This window comes from Sebastes fasciatus, chromosome 4 (assembly GCF_043250625.1).
Source record: "Sebastes fasciatus isolate fSebFas1 chromosome 4, fSebFas1.pri, whole genome shotgun sequence".
In the NCBI taxonomy this organism is placed as follows: domain Eukaryota; kingdom Metazoa; phylum Chordata; class Actinopteri; order Perciformes; family Sebastidae; genus Sebastes; species Sebastes fasciatus.
Genome location: NC_133798.1, coordinates 37,893,711 through 37,912,325, shown reverse-complemented (window position 1 = coordinate 37,912,325; position 18,615 = coordinate 37,893,711). Strand labels below are relative to the sequence as shown.

General features: G+C 41.9%; 3 protein-coding genes across 4 annotated transcripts; 1 reads left to right on the top strand and 2 right to left on the bottom strand.

Annotated features, from left to right (window-relative positions):
* Nucleotides 1–433: 433 nt before the first annotated feature.
* On the bottom strand, nucleotides 434–1,861 carry aplnr2 (apelin receptor 2). The gene has a single exon (XM_074634075.1). The coding sequence runs from the start codon at nucleotides 1,859–1,861 to the stop codon at nucleotides 434–436; it is 1,428 nt and encodes a 475-aa protein (XP_074490176.1).
* Nucleotides 1,862–6,170: 4,309 nt separating this feature from the next.
* Nucleotides 6,171–8,667, top strand: LOC141767124 (endonuclease domain-containing 1 protein-like). The gene is made up of 2 exons (XM_074634361.1): nucleotides 6,171–6,558; nucleotides 6,658–8,667. Exons 1-2 carry the CDS (start codon nucleotides 6,253–6,255, stop codon nucleotides 7,261–7,263), a joined length of 912 nt encoding a protein of 303 aa, XP_074490462.1. The 5' UTR covers nucleotides 6,171–6,252; the 3' UTR covers nucleotides 7,264–8,667.
* Nucleotides 8,668–9,917: 1,250 nt separating this feature from the next.
* pus7 (pseudouridine synthase 7) lies at nucleotides 9,918–17,804 on the bottom strand. 2 transcript variants are annotated; one of them, XM_074634000.1, is made up of 18 exons: nucleotides 17,669–17,804; nucleotides 17,392–17,474; nucleotides 16,040–16,318; nucleotides 15,873–15,957; nucleotides 15,660–15,776; nucleotides 15,423–15,567; nucleotides 13,860–13,877; nucleotides 13,473–13,584; nucleotides 13,306–13,383; nucleotides 12,983–13,111; nucleotides 12,683–12,808; nucleotides 12,527–12,588; nucleotides 12,282–12,442; nucleotides 11,699–11,825; nucleotides 11,426–11,527; nucleotides 11,041–11,170; nucleotides 10,784–10,875; nucleotides 9,918–10,493 (listed from the first exon to the last, which is right to left on the bottom strand). In XM_074634000.1, the coding sequence occupies exons 3-18, from the start codon at nucleotides 16,306–16,308 to the stop codon at nucleotides 10,357–10,359; spliced, it is 1,890 nt and encodes a 629-aa protein (XP_074490101.1). In that variant the 5' UTR covers nucleotides 16,309–16,318; nucleotides 17,392–17,474; nucleotides 17,669–17,804; the 3' UTR covers nucleotides 9,918–10,356. The 2 variants fall into 2 exon arrangements, with proteins under 2 accessions (XP_074490101.1, XP_074490102.1); XM_074634001.1 differs by lacking the exon at nucleotides 13,860–13,877.
* Nucleotides 17,805–18,615: the final 811 nt, after the last annotated feature.

The window sequence follows — 18,615 nt, the reverse complement described above, 5'->3', positions numbered from 1 at the left end:
ATTTATTGATGTAGTATATTTTTACACAATTACAAGACAAATGTCAGTTGACATGATCTTTATTTTAATAAAAAAAAAAAAACAGTGCATGACAAGTCAATAAACAACTCAGAGAATATTACTAGTACAAAAATATAGAAACAGATCAGATGACATGAGAACATTTTGGTCTGGCAAGAACTACGTATCTTTGACGACATGATTACATATTTCCTGTGGGAAATGTGTGGATTTGAAGAAGGGAATTTTTGTCTCTGAACTCATGAATTTGATAAGGATGTTTATTATGAAAATATTGACCTCTGACACCGAGAGTTTGGGTCACTTTGGAACTTCAGTCTATTGTCGATTGTCTTTAACAACACTTGAAGTCCTTGTTTCCTCCTTGTGAGTTCAGATATGATCCTTTCATTTCAAGCAGTTATCTCAACAATCATCCCGCCCTCTCCTCTTCTCCCTCCTCTGTCCTATCTGCTGTTTCTAGTGTTCTTGCTTCCTCTTTCTCTACCTCTCCTTCATCTTTCTTTCCCTCCCTTCCCTCTCCCTCTCCTCCTCCTCCTCCTTCTCCTCCTCCTCCTCCTCCTCCTCTTCCTCTCGTCCTGCACAGCGTGAGAAGAGCTCCTCTGCATCTCTTCCTGAATGACGGGTCGCATGCAGCGTACAGGAGAGGGTTGAGGCAGGAGTTGAGGTAAGCTAAACAGGTGACGTACGGCTGAGCAGCCAGTAACATCTGATCCAAAGAGCAGGAGTACGGCACAAAACCAAACTCCAGCAGCATCGAGACAGTCTTATTGACATGCAGAGGCAGCCAGCACAGGAAGAACGCCAACACCAGAGTGACGATGACCCTGAGGAGTCTTCGCTGGCGCCTGCGGTCGGGACGAGGGCCCCGTCCAAAATGTCTGCTGAGGAGCTGGGCCAGTGAGCAATAGCAGACCAGCAAGACGACAAGAGGAAGCAGGAAGCCAATTAGAGTTGATTTAAGACTCAAAGCGGCTGCCCACCACATCTCTGCCCTCTCTCGATCCGCCTCCTCCAGCTCTGCTCCAATCAGCATGGAGTAGTCCATCTGGCAGACGAGGAAGACTGATCCAGAATCAGTAGTAGTGGGATGAACTTCCTCCAGCTGCCAATCATAATCAGATTCAAGGTCCACCTCCCTGACGGAGCGCAGCAGCAAACCAGGAAGTGCAAGCACCCCCGCCAGCACCCACACCCCTCCAAGCACCCACAATGCCCTGCTGGGGCAGCCCTGTGGGACACGGTGGCTGGAGTGCCGGCGTCCAGTCAGAACCCAGTACCGCTCCACGCTGAGCACGCTCAGGCTGAACACGCTGGCGTACATGTTGAGGGCCGTGAGGAAGCTGCTGATCTGGCAGAGGGGTTGCCCAAAAGGCCAGTGGTAGCCCATGGCTGTGTACACCGCCCACAGAGGGAGAGTCACGAGGAAGCAGAGGTCAGCCAACGCCAAGCTGGCTATCAGAGAGTCTGTCAGGGAGCGGGACGGACTAGGGATGGAGGGATAAGAGGAGGAGGAAGAGGAGGAGGAGTGAGAGGAGGCTCTTTGTCCTGAGGAAGATCCACAGGTTTCGGTCTTCTTCTGAGGAAATCTACCAGTGCTGTTTACGCTCTGCTGACTGGTTCTGAAAATGCCAGCGCAACCACCGGGCTTTCCAGTTCCCCTGCCATCACCTCGGTCCAGGTAGACCCACAGCACCAGGCCGTTGCCGAGGCAACCAACCAGGAAGGCCAGCAGGTAGACGGACGGGATGATGGAGAAGGAGGGAGACCAGTCGCTGTAGTCACAGTCGAGGAAGGGCGAAGGAGAAGAGGGGGAGGAGAGGAAGTCTGCGTCTGACATCTGTTCTTCCATCTCTTGGTTTTTATATGAAATAATTTGCCATTAAAGTCACCGGAGGTCCGAATACTTTCCCAGCAAGCTGAAGTTTGATCAATAAAATGTCTAGAAGTCCAAACTCCTGCACTGGTACACTTGTTTCTGGGCCCAAATTCCAGCAGTGGATTAGACCCTCATTCAGTCTCACTTCCTCCTCAGTCTGTTGACTCAGATGGTCTGAAAATTCAATAAAACACAACGATATGCTTAAACATTTTGTAGCAGTTGCTGTAAATACTGTAAATACTGTTTGTGCACAGCTTGAAACAATAACAAGGCAAAGTTTATGGAGGACGGAACCTGTCAAAATCCTAAATAAATCAATAAATAAATGACTCAACAAATAAATAAATGTAGCAAAAATAAAATTAAAAATAAATGTAGCCATTAATTAATTGATTTATAAGATGTGACATAAATTGATATTTCTGTTTCAATTTGCTTCTTTATTCATTTTCCCTTTTATTTATTAATGTATATATTTTGTTTATTAATTAATTAATTTAGTTTTGCATTTATTATTTATTTATTTATTCTTGCATTAATTTTATTTATTTTATATTTATTTTCTAATGTATTTATGTATTTATTTATGCACAATTTTCAAACAGAAGAGTGAATAAATAATGGAGTTAATACAAAGGTAAATAAATAAAGAAGCAAATTTACACAGGAATATACTGTGTATATATGTCTAATTTTATCAATTAATTAATGGCTACATTTATTTTAATACTATTTTTGCTACATTTAATGATATATTTATCGAGTCATTTATTTATTTTTTGATTTTGGCAGGTTCCGTCCTCCATAAACGTTTAGCTACACATATCTTACTTCAGGAATTTTGGACTAATCTGCCCAAGAATGCTGTAAACAAACTTTATTTTTTACATGCAAACAACAACAAAATGCCATCAGTGTCTGTAAATGATGTGTGTTCTTGTCCATACTGTATGTGTTCTCTTGTGCACAGGTGTCTGTTGGAAGTCATTTTAATAAAATATTAAATAAAGGATTCAATTAAAATCTAAAACTTAAGCTGACTTTGATGCACCCTGTTTTTTTTTAATACAATTAAAACTTTTTTGCTGAACATTTTAGGCCTTTCTGACACTATTTAAATGAAAACTTTCATTCCAACAAGACAACCAGAATCATAAACTACATTAATAATAATAATATAATAAATGTATTTATATAGCACTTCTCAAAACAGATGTTACAAAGTGCTTCACAAGACAATAAAATAAAAAATATACTGTAAATAAAATATACAGTAGCTCCCAGTAAATTTAATGACAGAATTAAACTTTGCCAGGCACTGACAAATCATTATTTAAGAAATTTACTGAAAGCTAATAATGCAGCAATAATTTATTTTAAGGTTTCCGATGCTAAAAGTTTTTTTATTTTGCATGTATTCGTAGCTATGAGGGGAATTATGATGAAACTCACAACAGACACTTACCTCGGGCTGCTTCATCAGCTCAGATGAAATCCTCTCCGAGATGCTGTGATGATGGTGTGATGATCATTGTGGAGCAAAATTCAGCTTCTGTCCTCTCACATTTCACTTTCTCTCTGTGACTTCATCTCCTGTTTCTCTCTTAGTCTCTTCATCTGTACTGAGCCGGCTGAGGAAGGTGTGTCTCCTCTAAAGTCTGAATATATAGCAGTGTCCTCCACACATGCACCCTCCTTTCTCTTTCTCCGAGACCAGACCACCCCAGCAGAGACTTACGAGACCTGCAAACACCCCCCCCACAACACAAATACACACACCTCCCGAGAGACACAATAACACCACCCATCCTTCCCCCCCGCAAACACACACAAACCCGAGACACACAAACAGATCCCCCACAATCCTCTCGGCTGCTAATATTCTCTACACACACACATCCAAATGCACATACAGCACACAAACACAGTCTTTTGTTGCGTCTCACATGTTCAAACACACACAGTGTGTATACAGTGGTCTAAAGTAACAACCCCACAGAGCACAAACAACCAACAGCCCTCACTTTCACAGTCTGACCATCAGAATAGAAGAGTGAATGTATGTGAGGAAGCCTTCATGAATGTATTTAAAAAGGGCCTTTAAAGCATTATTCTGTGTATATATATGTGGCGTAAAAGAGAACAATACTGCCAGTTTACAGATGAAAGTAGATCCTGACCCACAGCTGTGTCGAGGCTGCCACAGTCAGTGCCATGACTTATTTCTTACGCTTATAGCTACATTTGCAAATCCAAATTTGATTTTGAACTAATTTGATGTAGTTAAAGGTCACACTTCCTGCTTATTTTCAGGTTCATACTTGTATTTGGTGTTCCTACTAGAACATGTTTACATGCTTTAATGTTCAAAAAACACATTATTCTCTTCATACTGTCTGTCTGAATCTGCCTGTATTTACTCTCTGTCTGAAACGCTCCGGTTTCAGCTCATTGCCATAGCAATTGCAAAGGAATTGCGTTGCTAGGCAACAGCTTGGGTCCATGTTTACTTCCTGTCCGCTGACATCATTCACATACTGTTCACCGCAACCGGAAATAACGGTGCCTTCAAATGAAACTCGTAGTGAGCTCGTGTTTACAACATCGTGAAGTCGTATACACAATGTGCTCGGCGTTCAAGTGGTTAAGTCGTGAAGAAACCGCTGCTAAGCAACGGCAATATTAACGTTACTGTCGGCGTCTAGAAGCCACAGAGGCTAACGATTTCGCAAATCACAATATATTAACTTATCATGCACCGAAAAATGAACTTCCATGGCCTCCGCCATTTCTGACAACGTCGACAAACACGTCACATGTCGTGAACTCTGAGCTTACAGAAACTTTCCACTTACGAGGTCGTGAATACCACAAAGGGGGGGGGGGGGGTCATTTTTTAGTACTGTCTGGTATACTGGATGGATGGATGGATGGATGGATGGATGGATGGATGGATGGATGCTGTAGGTCAGCATGGGGTTACAGTGTAAACAGTGAAGATGCTCCGATAGTAAACAGGAAGTGTTTGTTATCACAGGGACAGAGGTCACGCTGCCATCAACCTGTTGTTATGGAAACAGATGTTTAAAACATTCCAGTCTTTTCTCTCACAGAAAACATGATGGCGGACTCGCATACACTGAGAGGGAGGGAAAGGCAGAGAGTAAATACAACTGTTTCATTGAGAAGAAAACCTGCAGGCTGAGCATCACAGTGGGAAACAACAGGAGGAAGGAACAGGAAGCCCTGCAGTAAGAAGACAGAGAGTTTAGACCAGAGGTCAGCAACCTGCAGCTCTTCAGCTCCTCTCCAGTGGCTCCCTGTAGATTATAAAAATTGAAATGAATAACTGTTTTTTGTTTACATTTTTATTTTTATTGATCATTGTTGTAGGTCTATGGTACGACGGAGTATTAGGACCACATTGAGGGAAAAAAATAAATGAGATTTCGAGAATAAAATCTTAATATTACAAGAATAAAGTCATAATATTATAAAGTAGTAATTTTATGTGTTATTTTATTTTTTTCTTGTAAAGTTATGACTTTATTCTCTTAATGTTACGACTTTATTCTGGAGATATCCGATTTTTTTCCTCTCAATGTGGCCCTTATACTCCGTAGTGCATTGTCTCTTTGGCCCTCACTGCATCAGACTTATATACTATATACTTAGACTATAAACTGTGTTACCTTCATCACAATGATCAAATGTTTTGCGGCTCCAGACAGATTTTTTTTTTTGCCTAAAATGTCTCTTTTGATAGTAAAGGTTTCTGACCCCTGGTCTATGGTTATAAAGAGCTTGTGGCACAGATGGGAAGCTGTAAACTGAGTTCATCAAACATTAGTGCAATGAGGCTGAAAGGTCTGAAATATTAAACATATTAAACAACTAATGAGCTCAACATTGTCTTTTTTCCACAGCTGACATTAGTTATTAATGTCTTACAGGAACACTTAGTGTAAATTGAATCATTAATATTATTATTAGTTATTTAAATGTCTGCTTTGTTCAGACTCTCGTTGATTGATATTTCCCTCACTGTTCAGTTCAGTACATTGGTCACATACTTCCTGTATAATTACGACCTGAAAAGAGAGCCAAGTCAGACACAATTACTCAGAACTCCTGTGCGGTTGAGCCGGACCGTTAAGATCTCTGAACTGTGGTTGGCCGCTGATGGATTTTCAAACATGGCAACAGTAGTTTGGCTATTCATGAAGTGTAAAAGATAAGAATTTGCATAATATGCCTGGGACGGCTCGAAAGCACAGAGGAGTCCACACACAGCAGGACGACGTTTCAGAAGCGATTAGAAGCACCACAGAGAGACTGCACGGTTCGCCATGATCGTCTACAAGAGAACAGATCGAACGCTCGTCTGTCTTCTCGTCCTTGTGATGGCGGCGGTGGCAGCAGCAGAGGTGCAGGAAAACCTCACACCTGAGTGTAAACAGTTCCTGTACATGGGCACGCCGCCTCGAGGGCTCGAGGAGCAGCCTTTTAAAAAGATCTGCCAGTTCTACGAGGGCAGCCCGCGGTTCGTCACGCTGTACGACACCTTCAACCACATCCCCGTCTATTCGGCGTACACCTTCAAGCGCTCGGATGGCACCAAGAAGGTTGATGTGCCTTGGATGTATGAGCCACAGGTAGGGACGGAGTATCTGATTTCCAATGTTTATCAGTCTCATCCGGTAGTATACTCACTTTAACAACATGTTTAATAATGACAACGTTTATCCCGACAGCTCTCCACAGTGTCTGACTCACGAGAGATGCAGCAGTTCCCCTCAGAAAACGTGCACAAGAGCTTCGAGGACGCTCAGGCCGTACTCGACGACTACTCCAACATGGTCATCTTTGAACGCGGTCAGCTGAATCCGGACGAGCACCAGGCCCACCCCTTCGACAAAGCATCCACCTACACCCTGACGAACGTGGTCCCTCAGGTCCGAGAGTTCAACATCGGCCCCTGGAAAGACCACGAGCACACCATCCGCAGGCGGCTCAACAACTACTGTCGCGGCGCCGCCTACGTGGTCACCGGGGTCACCACCTCGGGGCACACGGTCCGCCGCCAGAACATCAACCGCCTGGGCATCCCCACCTACCTGTGGTCGGCCTACTGCTGCGTTGATTTTGACCACAACGCACCGTACTCGGAGCGTTCCAAGTTTCCCGCGTTCGCAGCTCACGGGCTCAACGACCGGGAGGATAACAAGGTTCAAGAGATGACGGTGCAGCAGCTGGAGGACTTCCTGAAGAGGGTAACTTATGTTGACAGCTCTTTCCAGATCTTCTATGACAACTGTGTGCCAGCTAATAGTGCTAAAAGTGCCCTGCACCTGCCTTGAGAAAATTTAGTTTAATATTCACACAAGTGTCAATAATATTCAACATTTAGCAGCTGATTAGGAGTGAATCATTTCTTTCCACATTTATTTTAATGCATTTATTCTAGGTTTTGTAGTTTTCTGGGGTAAATAAATATTTAATTTCCATTATTCAATTTACAGTTTCACATATAATTGCTCTGCGGCAACTTGTTTGCTGATTAAAATGTACAAGTCACACCACTATTACCCTGATGTTTTGTTATAATTGTCCTAATCGTTACTTATTTTACCCGGTATTTACTCTGTTCACAGTATGACAAAATAATCTTAATTTAAAGGTCCACTTACTTACTATCTTTTCTGAGCTCCAGTCACTGAAGAGGACGTGTTTGAAAGCTCTGAAAAGATACTAAGTGGACCTTTGCGCTTACATTTTGTTCCCCAAAGGTCAAAATTGATCCTACATGTTATCTGTCAAGAGTCTAAGAGTCTAGAAGGTAACCCACAAATTGGGAAATTTGATCTGAAATCTGCAAAAACTTGCAAGAATTCGAGCCGGACGACCTACCATTCCTAACCTCAACCATCTCACGAGTTTCCTTCTAGACACAACCAAAAATCCCTTTTAAAGGTCCAGTGTGTAGGATCTGGCGGTATCTAGCGGTGAGGTGAGGAGATTGCAACCAACTGAAGCCTCTCCCGTGTGCCAATGTGTGACGGTATGACGGAGTATTAGGGCCACATTGAGTAAAAAAACTACATCTGAGATTTCGAGAATAAAGTCATAATATTATAAAGTAGTATTTTTATGTGGCCAATCTTTAATGTGGCCCTAATACTCCATAGTACATTGTCTCTTTGGCCCTCACAGCATTAGACTTATATACTATATACATAGACTATAAACTGTGTTACCTTCATCACAATGATCAAATGTTTTGCGACTCCAGACAGATTTTTCTTTTTCTTAGTTTGCCTTTAATGGCTCTTTTGATAGTAAAGGTTGCTGACTCCTGCTCTAAGCTAACGAAAACACAATCATTCTTATTTTCAGGTGATTATACAATAAAGAAAAACATACTTATTAATATCATATTCAATTTCTGCCAATAGATCCCCCTAATTCATACACACTGGTCCTTTAAGTTCATTATAAAACTTTACACATTCTCCACTATTACTTATTTCATCTATGGTGTATTTGATGGTGCATTTAACACGGGTTGCGTTGTGCACAAACTCACTATGAAAACCCTACATGGTTGTACTCTTCATTCACTTTATCTCATGTTAACGTCATCTCTTAATGACTCTCTGCCTCTGTAGGCCTTTTGTTCAGCACCGGCAGATTAGACCAACAGTTTTACATTTACACGTACAGCGTGTTAACTGTGGCACTACTCTTATGAAAAGCCATACAGAAATATTACTTGCTGTTTCCCTGCTAACCAGAATAGACAACAGTAATAACTTTGGTTCAACCCCTCGTTTAGTTGTCCCATCTCTCTGTTCTGAATTTGTGTGGTACCCCCTTTTGCCATGAAATGTGAACTACAAAAGCTAAATTAAGTTTAAATAAAGTGGGATGTAACAATAAAAATTATAATCTGTCTCTCTCCCAGTATCTCTTTTTGTGTTCATTGTGATTATTTGTCAGGATATGGTTAAGATCTCTTCGGTACAGCAGGTCATAGATGCTACAAAACAGCATCAAAACATAAAAATGATCCAAAACTAGGAGGGCAGACAGCCCCGGGGTGAATGATATGATTAGTAACCGCATTTCGTTTGAGAGAGGGGGGGGGGGTAGCTGTATATCCTGCCAGCTGGCACATGCCGCAGTGCCAGATGGTCAGCTCCACTGTTTTGACCAGCAGCAGACTGATAAGAGACAAAAATACATTTCACAAGCCCACTTTAACTCTGATGGTCAGCAGAGGGAAAGACAAACGATGCCTTCAAATGGGGTCGTGTTTACCGCGTTCACCAGAAGAGTCCATATGAGCCTCTGTGGCTTCTAGACGCCAACAGTAACCTTAATATTGCCGTTGCTTAGCATCGGTGTTTTCACAACTTGAACGCCACGTATATCGTGTACACGACTTCACCATGTTGTAAACACGAGCTCACGAGTTTCATTTGAAGGCACCATTATTTCCGGTTGCAGTGTACAGTATGTGAATGATGTCAGCTGACAGGAAGTAAACATGGACCATGGATGGTGTTTGTTGACGTTGTCAGAAATGGCGTAGGCCATGGAAGTTCATTTTTCGGTGCATAATAAGTTAATATATTGCCATTTTAGTCGTATGTTGAATACGAAATGTCGCGAGATGTCGAAATGTTGATATTCCCAACGGCCTCATATTCTTCCTCTGTCATTATGTCGTTGCATTCTCTGCACTTGCTAGCCTTCCAGACGCCAACAGTAACGCTGATATTGCTGTTGCTTAGCAGCAGTGTTCTCACGACTTAACCACTTGTACACGACTTCCCATGCTGTTAACACGAGCTTCATTTGAAGGCACCAATAACTCTGAATTACATAAAGGTGAAAAAAGGGCTTCTTCACTGCATTAAATTATACCTAAAAACCCTCATTATACAAAGAAATCAGCAGCATGTTGGACAATCCTAGTGTGTCTTAATAACAGTCAATCAAAGACAGACAGTTCACTAGAAACTCAACGTTTTTAATTTCTCTCTTCAAGAGTTTTTTCAAGTCACACATTCAGCTCAAAGTTAAAAAACAAAAACTCATATTTCTGTACAAAGAGTGTGCATGCTGAGCAGCCTGTGCAGCAGGGATTACCGTGTGAGACGGCACCCTGACAAGCACAAAGTCTACTGAAATCATTGCCAAAATATGCTGAAACGTTGCAGCGGAGAAACACTTTAGAGCAAGTAGGAACATTAAAAAAAAGTTAATGATAAATCGTTGCTCTTTGTACTTCAAAGAAAAACCTTTTGGCTTCACGCAGAACCCAATCGCTCTCGCACACAGACACACATGATACACTTAAAAACACTCAACAGTAAGTAGCCACAGTCGACAGGCGCTCTGCAGCCTGCAGCAGCAGTCCAGTTTGTGTGTTTGAGTGTGTTTCGGTCTCAGTTGAACCAGGTGGTGTTGAGCTGCGTCTGCTTCTTGATGCTAGTGTCCAACTTGAGGACCTCTCTGATCGCCATGGTGGCGTAGGTCGAGGGCGGCAGGGAGAACTCCATACGCAGAGCCCGATACTTCCCCTCTGTCAGAGGAAGGACAGAAATACTGTGTCAATGTGGTAGCTATATTATAAGCATGTTAAGAGGCTATGTCAGTCATGTACTGTATGCACAAAAATAACACAGAGAACCTTCCGGCAGAGCGCACATAAAAAAAAAAAAAAAGAGGTGGAGGGGCAGCGGCTAAGATCTCGCCTTGGGCACCAAATTGGTCAAGGCCGGCACTGAGTCGAGTCCATTATAGTTCAGAAAGTTGCTTTATCTGAATCACTTTTTTCCCCACACACCAAAACAATCCTGAAAGGAACTTTACCTTTGTTGAAGACAGGAGCAGGTTTGTTCTCCAGTTTTTCAAAATCACTATGAACCAGGGAGATCCTGGGGTCGTCATACTGAGTCACCTCCCTGCAGAACACAGACAGACACACCAGGTTAGAGGAACCGCAGAATAATTTAAATAAAGCATTCAAATAACTTGCAGTACACAATAACAGCCACCGTATTCCAGTATGGTTGATATTACAGCATAAATGGGTGAAATAATATACTAGTATTGAATGTGCTGCTCACCAGCTGACGTCGCTGGGTCTGATGAGGATGCGTCTGTAAGCTCCAGCCAGAGAGTAGTCCTTCACTTTGTGTCTCATGTTGTCGATGTCCAACCCGTCTGCAGTGAGCAGCTCTCTGTAACCTTTACCCACTGACAGACAGACAGAGAGAGAGAGACAGCAGCATTACAGACGATTACAAGCTCAGAACTAAACTTCCCTTTCTTTTTCTGCAGTAGGTTTACTTTCTGTTTCTTTGTCAATTCATTTAGAATTTGCTGAACTACATTTATTTTTTCTTTCATTTATCAGCAGTTTTGTTATTTAAATCAGCACGGTGCGGTTTGACTCGGCGCGGCCAAAAGTGCCGATTGGAAAAGCCCTATAAATGACACGGAGCTTCTTACCGTGATGAGTCGGGTAGATGACATCAAACCCAGGAAGTGGCATCACAGTGTCGTGGATGGAGCAACTCTCGGCCTCCTCTGCAGACAGCACGTGTGCTGTGGCTTCATGAACACATCAAAGAGGACATCAGTGGGCAGCATTTCCTTTTTAAACATCATGAGTTAACAGCTCAGTTGGTTGCAATCTGCAACCACACCACTAGATGGCACCAAATCCTTCACACTGTACCTTTAATATTTGACATAAAAAAGGTAAAAAGGTGAACTTCTTACTTCCTTTCAGCACCAGGTCCCCCTCCACAGCCTTCAGGCCGAAGGCCTCGATCCTCCGGCTCACCATGGTGTTCCACATCACGCTCTGGTAGCTGTGGATGTACATCAGACGGTTGTTACGAGGGATCTGAAAAAAAGAACAAACGCCACTCATCAGAAAGAGCAGAAACTCTTTGGATGTAAAATACATTGAAGTAATGTGTATTTTATTGTTTTTTCATATTTGCATTATATTGTGGTTTTGCCATATAGATAGCTGTATATTTTAATTATTCTGTACATGTAAAAGCCCAACTAGGGACGAGAGTTGAAAATAAGCAATAGCTATAAACTCTCTGTGCAGCACATCAGTTTTATGCTCTGTATTGGAACTATGTTAAATTGCATCGTCCTTATCAAATCAAAATCAAAATCAAAAATCAAAAATCAAAGCTGCATCTCCTAATCTTCAGGTTCTCAGCTTTCAGATGATGTACACCACTTCTATGTGACATCTACTGTTGACCTGCTATCTCCCCCTAAAGACCCCCTGTACCACCCTGAAGAAGACAAAAGAGGAGTGGAGAAAGTAAATAAAACCAACCAGTCCAAAAGCAGTGACGATGTTCTTCTTGCCGTACATCGACAGGCCTCGCAGCAGCTGCCCCTCCACGCAGCGCTTGTTGGGCAGCTTTTTCAGGGCGGCCTCCGGATCCTGAGTCTTTGCCCACTCCTCCCGGCAGCGGACGAGGAATTCTTTCTCCGCTGAAGAAAGCAGTAAAAGATTGAGGAAGGTTTTGACACTTTTTAACCGATTTAAAATATGGAAGAAAAAAAAAAGTTGATTACCTCCGGGACGAGGCTTCAGAATTAAATCCACCACCTCTTTCCAGTCATTTTTCAAGATAGCCCTGCCCCCCGAAACAAAAAGGAGGAAACAACACTCGAGTTATGTCATGTCATTATCACAATGTATGTCAGCATCTCTCCATGTCATGTCCTCACCTGCCGACTTGTTGTGTAGGCACAGCCGTGGTGCCGAAGCGCTGCATGCCGTAGTAGTTGATGAAGCCCGTCTTCCTGAGGGATGTCAGGGCCTGTTGGACCTGCTCATCTGTCCCTGAGATGTTCCTGATATGCAAATAAATCAACAAATAATGAGAATTACTGTCGTGCAACAGGGAAGTTACGTTTTTTATTCCAGAAAATTAGATCCCTTGGTGGTCCACTAGAAGGGACGGGAGTTTGCCGCTCTATAACTTACAACAGTTCAGTGAAACGTCTACATTAATAACATCTGCTGACCTGATGACCACAGTGAAGTGATTTCCCTGCAGCTCTCCCAGTTTAAGAGGGTGGTTTTTGTAGCAAAAGTTCCCCAGCTTGAGGTTCATGAGGCACTTGTTGAGGTGAGACAACCGCTCTGCTGTGATCCTGAAAGGACAAGGAGACGGTTTCTTTAATTACAGATCCTTTAGTTTACAACAAGCTGATCCACCAGAGATCAGCTGCCTAGCAACAGCAGCAATACAACAAGATGCAGCACCTATTTGCAATCATCCACGGACAATTTGAAAATGAATACACAGTAATTATTGATTTGCTTAAAAAGATTAATACACACTCACTTGAGCACTGCAATCTCCTGCACAGTGATGGCTCTCTTGTCCTTGGTTCCCATGTAGGAAAACATGTTGGGTCTAAGCCTAGAAAGAGAAATGATGCTCCTTAACTACAATCATATTTCATTGGTCAAATAAACCGTCTCTTATTATTAAATGATGATCATTCAGACCTGAGGAACTTTGAAAGCACATTGATGGCGTCCATGGTGTCCTTGTTCTCCTTGTACAGGACAAAGTGGCAGAAACTGCCACGGTTTTTGGGCCAGAAGTGTTTCCTCGGAGCTTTTATGGACACAGAAAAAAGAAAAAAAAAAGGTTGCACTGAAATACAAGCAAGAATTGTTGAGCTAAATAATTCACATATTCAAAAGTTCAGAGTTCAGATTTTATACTTCCACATGGTTACCTGTAAAGAAAACTAACTTATATTTGCAAAAAAAATAATGGAAATAAATCTAAATTGTAATTTACAAAACCAAAAAAGCATTTTCAACCACATCTAGTAACCCGACACCTTTAACCTCTTCCTCTGTGCTGTGTGGAGAATAGGTTCTTACCTGCAGGTGCTTTGACCTCTATCCACCAGAGAAGAGCAAAAGGAGGATAGAATAATGTTACTAAGAAAGAGATGTTTAAGGACCGCGGGGCGAGATGTCAGGGGAGAGATCTCATGCATGGGCCTGTGAGTGGAGCGTGGGATTTAAATGGTTAATGCAACAAGAGTGCAGTTGGTTTTTTTTCAAGGCACCACGATACTGAATCTCCTTATTGTCTTTTAAAAGGACCAGTGTGTAACAATTACGGGGGATCTATTGGCTGAAATTGAATATAATAATATGATATAATATATAATATTAATAAGGATGTTTTCTTTAGGTTTTCTAGTTTTATATGATGCCAGTATCTTCAAAACAGAACCCGTTACAACCTAAAAATCTCAAGTTGCGTTAAAGAAATTAGAGGCGTTAAAACGAAACGCGTTATTATCACGTTAACTTTGACAGCCCTAATAAATATACACTCACCGGCCACTTTATTAGGCACACCTGTTCAATTGCTTGTTAACACAAATAGCTAATCGGCCAATCACATGGCAGCAACTCAATGCATTACGTCATCTAGACGACTTGCTGAAGTTCAAACCGAGCATCAGAATGGGGAAGAAAGGGGATTTAAGTGACTTTGAACGTGGCATGGTTGTTGGTGCCAGACGGGCTGGTCTGAGTATTTAAAAAAACTGCTGATCTACTGGGATTTTCACGCACAACCATCTCTAGGGTTTACAGAGAATGGTCCGAAAAGAGAACATATCCAGTGAGCGGGGGTTGTGTGGACGAAAATGCCTTGTTGATGTCAGAGGTCAGAGGAGAATGGGCAGAGTGGTTGGAGATGATAGAAAGGCAACAGTAACTCAAATAACCACTCGTTACAACCAAGGTATGCAGAATACCATCTCTGAACGCACAACACGTCCAACCTTGAAGCAGCAGAAGACCACCCGGTACAAGCAAGGTGTACCTAATAAAGTGGCCGGTGAGTGTATATATATATATTCTCAAGAAAAAAACAACTCTGTCTTCTGCTCTGCTGGCTCACTTGTTCGCTCACACACATTCGCCGCCACTCTCTTTCTCTTTCTTCACCGCTCACTTCCCACGTACACACACACACTACTAACTTGCTCTGGCTTCTCTTTAACTGGCTCTAGATAGGGACCATTCTGGTTTACACATCGGCCACCGTAGTATTCCTTCACATGAGAGGTTGTAATCTGCAACCTCACCGCTAGATGCCGCCAGATGTTACACACTGTACCTTTAAAGTGTTCATTCAGACCAAGTCAAAATGTAGAAAATCAGCATTCCACTATATAATAAAGTCAGTCATAACCAAAAATCTACTTGTTTGAAAAACCACTGTGAGCAAAGACCATGCAGGTGTCTTGATCATGCACATGCACAAGTGCATGCAACATATTTTACAGCTCTGGAGACCACATGCACTGCAGCCAGAGAAGCTGAAGTAGACATGCAATAAATGCTTTCTATTACCATTTAACTAATTTACTGGTGAAGAGCTACGTATGTCCAGACAGCTGGTTCGGTCTCCTCTCCACATACCTGCTAGAGCTTTCTTCCCAGCGACGTGGTAAGCCACTATGAACTTGCGCCCTTCCTTCTCTTCTGTTTTTGTCTCCAGACCAGGATACTGAGTCTTGATGGCTTTGTGGACCAGCGTCCGCTTCTCTTTAGTATCATCCAACACCTACAGATGTTTAAAAGAGGAGTAAAGACATTAAACTCCCAGTGAGTTCTAAAGTGATGTAATAAAAAGTGATCCAGGAAGTGTAAACTCACCTCAATGGAGACATCGCCCTCTTTATTCTTGAAGAGCTGCAGCTCCCCAAGCTGCTTTTTCTGCTCCTCAGTCAGCACGTCATATTCCTCTGGCTGCGGTTGAGGCTCTGGGACTTCCTAAAATAGAACTCGATGTGACGGTTGCTTTCTACAAAATGCTTTGTGTGAACGTACCGTAGCACTGGTGATTGGAAATTTAATCCGATATCTTACCTCAGGCTCTGGAGGGATTGAGAGGTCATCTAAATGCACGATCTTGCCTTGTTTGTTGATTTCATGCACCACGAAATCAGAATATCTGAGAACAAACCCGCAATAAATCATCTGTTAAACAATAAAACAAATTATGCAAAACTATTTAATGAGTCTGGAGGACGAACCTTTCCTTCAGGATTCCTGAGAAGCCCTCGTGGTCACTGACATACTTCAGGATGCCCACATCCAACTCAGTGAGGCCATGCTTCATCATATCAGCGAAGGTCTCACCCGACTCCTCTCCACCACTCGCTTCGCCCTCGGGCCCTTCCTCGTCTCCATTCTTCTGATCCTTCTCAACTTTGGGTTTCTTTGACGGCGTGTCTTCCTCTTCATCCTCTGGACAGCCTCTCTTTTCCCTGACCTGTGCGGGGATGGGCTCGGCCTCGGCCATCAGAGCCAAGCTGTGACAACAGACCCAGAGAAACTGTCTTGTAATTCAAATACAACCTTTAAAGGGCTATTCCATCAATTGCACACATGAAATTAGTTTACTTCTCATGGGGACAACACATTTAACAGATCCCCTGAGTATCTTAAATACCAATTAATTAATTAATTGCAAAAATGTGATATAAATTGATATTCTTGTTTTAATTTGCTTCTTTATTTATTTACTCTTCTGTTTAATTTTACCTTTTATTTTTGAATTTATGTTTTGCATTTACCTTTTTATTTTTTATAATTATTTTTAAATGTATGTATTAATTTATGTATTATGCATTTATATCTGCACAATTTTTAATGTAGCCATTAATTAGTTGATAAAATGTGATATACATTTATATTTGTTTATCTTGCTTCTTTATTTATTTTACCTTTGTATTAATTATCTTATTTATTCACTCTTCTGTTTAAAAATTGTGCAGATATAAATAAAATGCAAAATATAAAAAATAAATGCAAAAGTTATTTATGTATTTTTGATTTTGGCAGGTTCTGTCCTCCATAGTGTTGCAGACTTTTAATAATAATTAAAATAATGGCTAGTTTAAAATGTAGTGGTGCAATGAAGAGGAATAAGTTACATTTGCACATTAAAATAATTAGTAAACACCATATATATATATATTTTTAAAAGTCAGTTTACCATCCTAGTACAAGTTTGTATGCAGTTTATATTTTGCATGTTTGACTTGCAGTTATTTTGGTATGTACAACTATTGCATCCAATGTAAACTACATGATGTCACACTAAACATCTTGTTGCTGTGTGAATTAATGTCCTCATCTCATAACATCATATAAACTAAACTCAGGATATATCAGCTCCATGTTGCAGGTCTGCCTACTGTCATGTCATTTAGGGTGGATGCATATTGTTTTAAACATCATAGTAACACTATAACTGCTGTGCATGAATCTACACAGTCATGTGGAGCTGCTGTTCTGGAGTCAGCTGTATTGCTTTGCAGTGTTTGCAGAGTGATGATGACAGTAAACTGACATTAAAGGCCTATAAAAGGATGCTACTGACTGTTTGTGGAGCTCAAACAGATCCGGGATCTTCTCTCACAGCTGCCAAACACCTGCAGAGACTTCTTAACGCACCAAGTTCCACTGAAAAACACAAGATAATGAACATAAAGCTGATAAACTCACAAGTTAGCACAGCAGCTAGCAGCGTTAGCATTATCACAGCTAACTCTGCTAGCTGAGATTAGCTCTGCGAGCAGCGAGATAAAGCTAAAACTATGGTGTTAATGAAGCTATAAACTGCTGTTATCACTAGACTAGAGTCTGATCTAACTTACCAGAGTGTGGTGATGTTCAGAAGAACTCAGAAAGCGGTGAAAGGCAGCTTTTCCTCCACACGTGTGTGTGGTTGGTTCAGGGGCTGATACCGGAAACAGAGACAACTCTAGAGCCCGCCCACTCTGTAACGATTGGTTAGGGGACCTGTCAATCATGGAGTGAGCTTGACTCAGACACCCTGCAGGACTGATGCATTCAGAGGGACTCAGGGTCACTTCACTTTAATATTTCAGTCTTTATTTATTAGTAGTTTGTTTGTTGTTTCACCATAAATGTTAAATCCAATCAAAGGACACCCAAAGCATGTTTTAACCCTCTGAGACCATAACAGACCCGTTTTTTTAATCTTATAGCAGGTCAACAGTAGATGTCACATAGAAGTGGTGTGCATCATCTGAAAGCTGGGAAGTTAAAGATTAATTTGAGATGCAGATATGTTTTCAGAAATAAACATGAATGAATTAAAGTGACTGTTTGTAAGAATCAGAAATGTTTTGTTAACAGTGAAACCTGTGGCCATTAAGTCAACGAAAGTCAGCGTCCTGTTGCTGGCGCTTGTGCTCGCTCTACATAGACATGAACGAGCATCGCCCAAAACAGTGAGGCGACACACGTCAGCTAAAAGCACAATATCACTCTATATTTCAGCTGCTTGGCAGTAATGTTAGCTGACCAGACGAAGGTCTCTCCATGAATCAATGCTGATCCTAGTGTTGGCTTTTCCTGCCTCAGCCTCCTGACCGCGGCCGGAGGGAACGGGGGAGACGATAACGTTTCTCTCTGCGGAGCCCCGTCACTTCACAAGACACGGAAAACCTCTGTTGGTCTGGAGGAGCTGCAGCAGTTATTTCTGCACAAACGTCCACTGTATATTCACTAGAGATTCTCAGAGCTACGAAGTCTTCTGCAGTGTTTGGTGAGCGCGCATGAACGTGAGGTGGAGTGA

Bases quoted from the DNA above. Each gene is read 5' to 3' on its own strand.
- LOC141767124 (XM_074634361.1), top strand. From the start codon at position 6,253: ATGATCGTCTACAAGAGAACAGATCGAACGCTCGTCTGTCTTCTCGTC. The intron at 6,559-6,657 runs GTAGGGACGGAG...TTATCCCGACAG, and splicing joins CTTGGATGTATGAGCCACAG to CTCTCCACAGTGTCTGACTC.
- aplnr2 (XM_074634075.1), bottom strand. From the start codon at position 1,861: ATGTCAGACGCAGACTTCCTCTCCTCCCCCTCTTCTCCTTCGCCCTTC.
- pus7 (XM_074634000.1), bottom strand. From the start codon at position 16,308: ATGGCCGAGGCCGAGCCCATCCCCGCACAGGTCAGGGAAAAGAGAGGC. The intron at 15,958-16,039 runs GTTCGTCCTCCA...GTTTGTTCTCAG, and splicing joins TCAGGAATCCTGAAGGAAAG to ATATTCTGATTTCGTGGTGC. The intron at 12,809-12,982 runs GTCAGCAGATGT...TTTGCATATCAG, and splicing joins CACTTCACTGTGGTCATCAG to GAACATCTCAGGGACAGATG.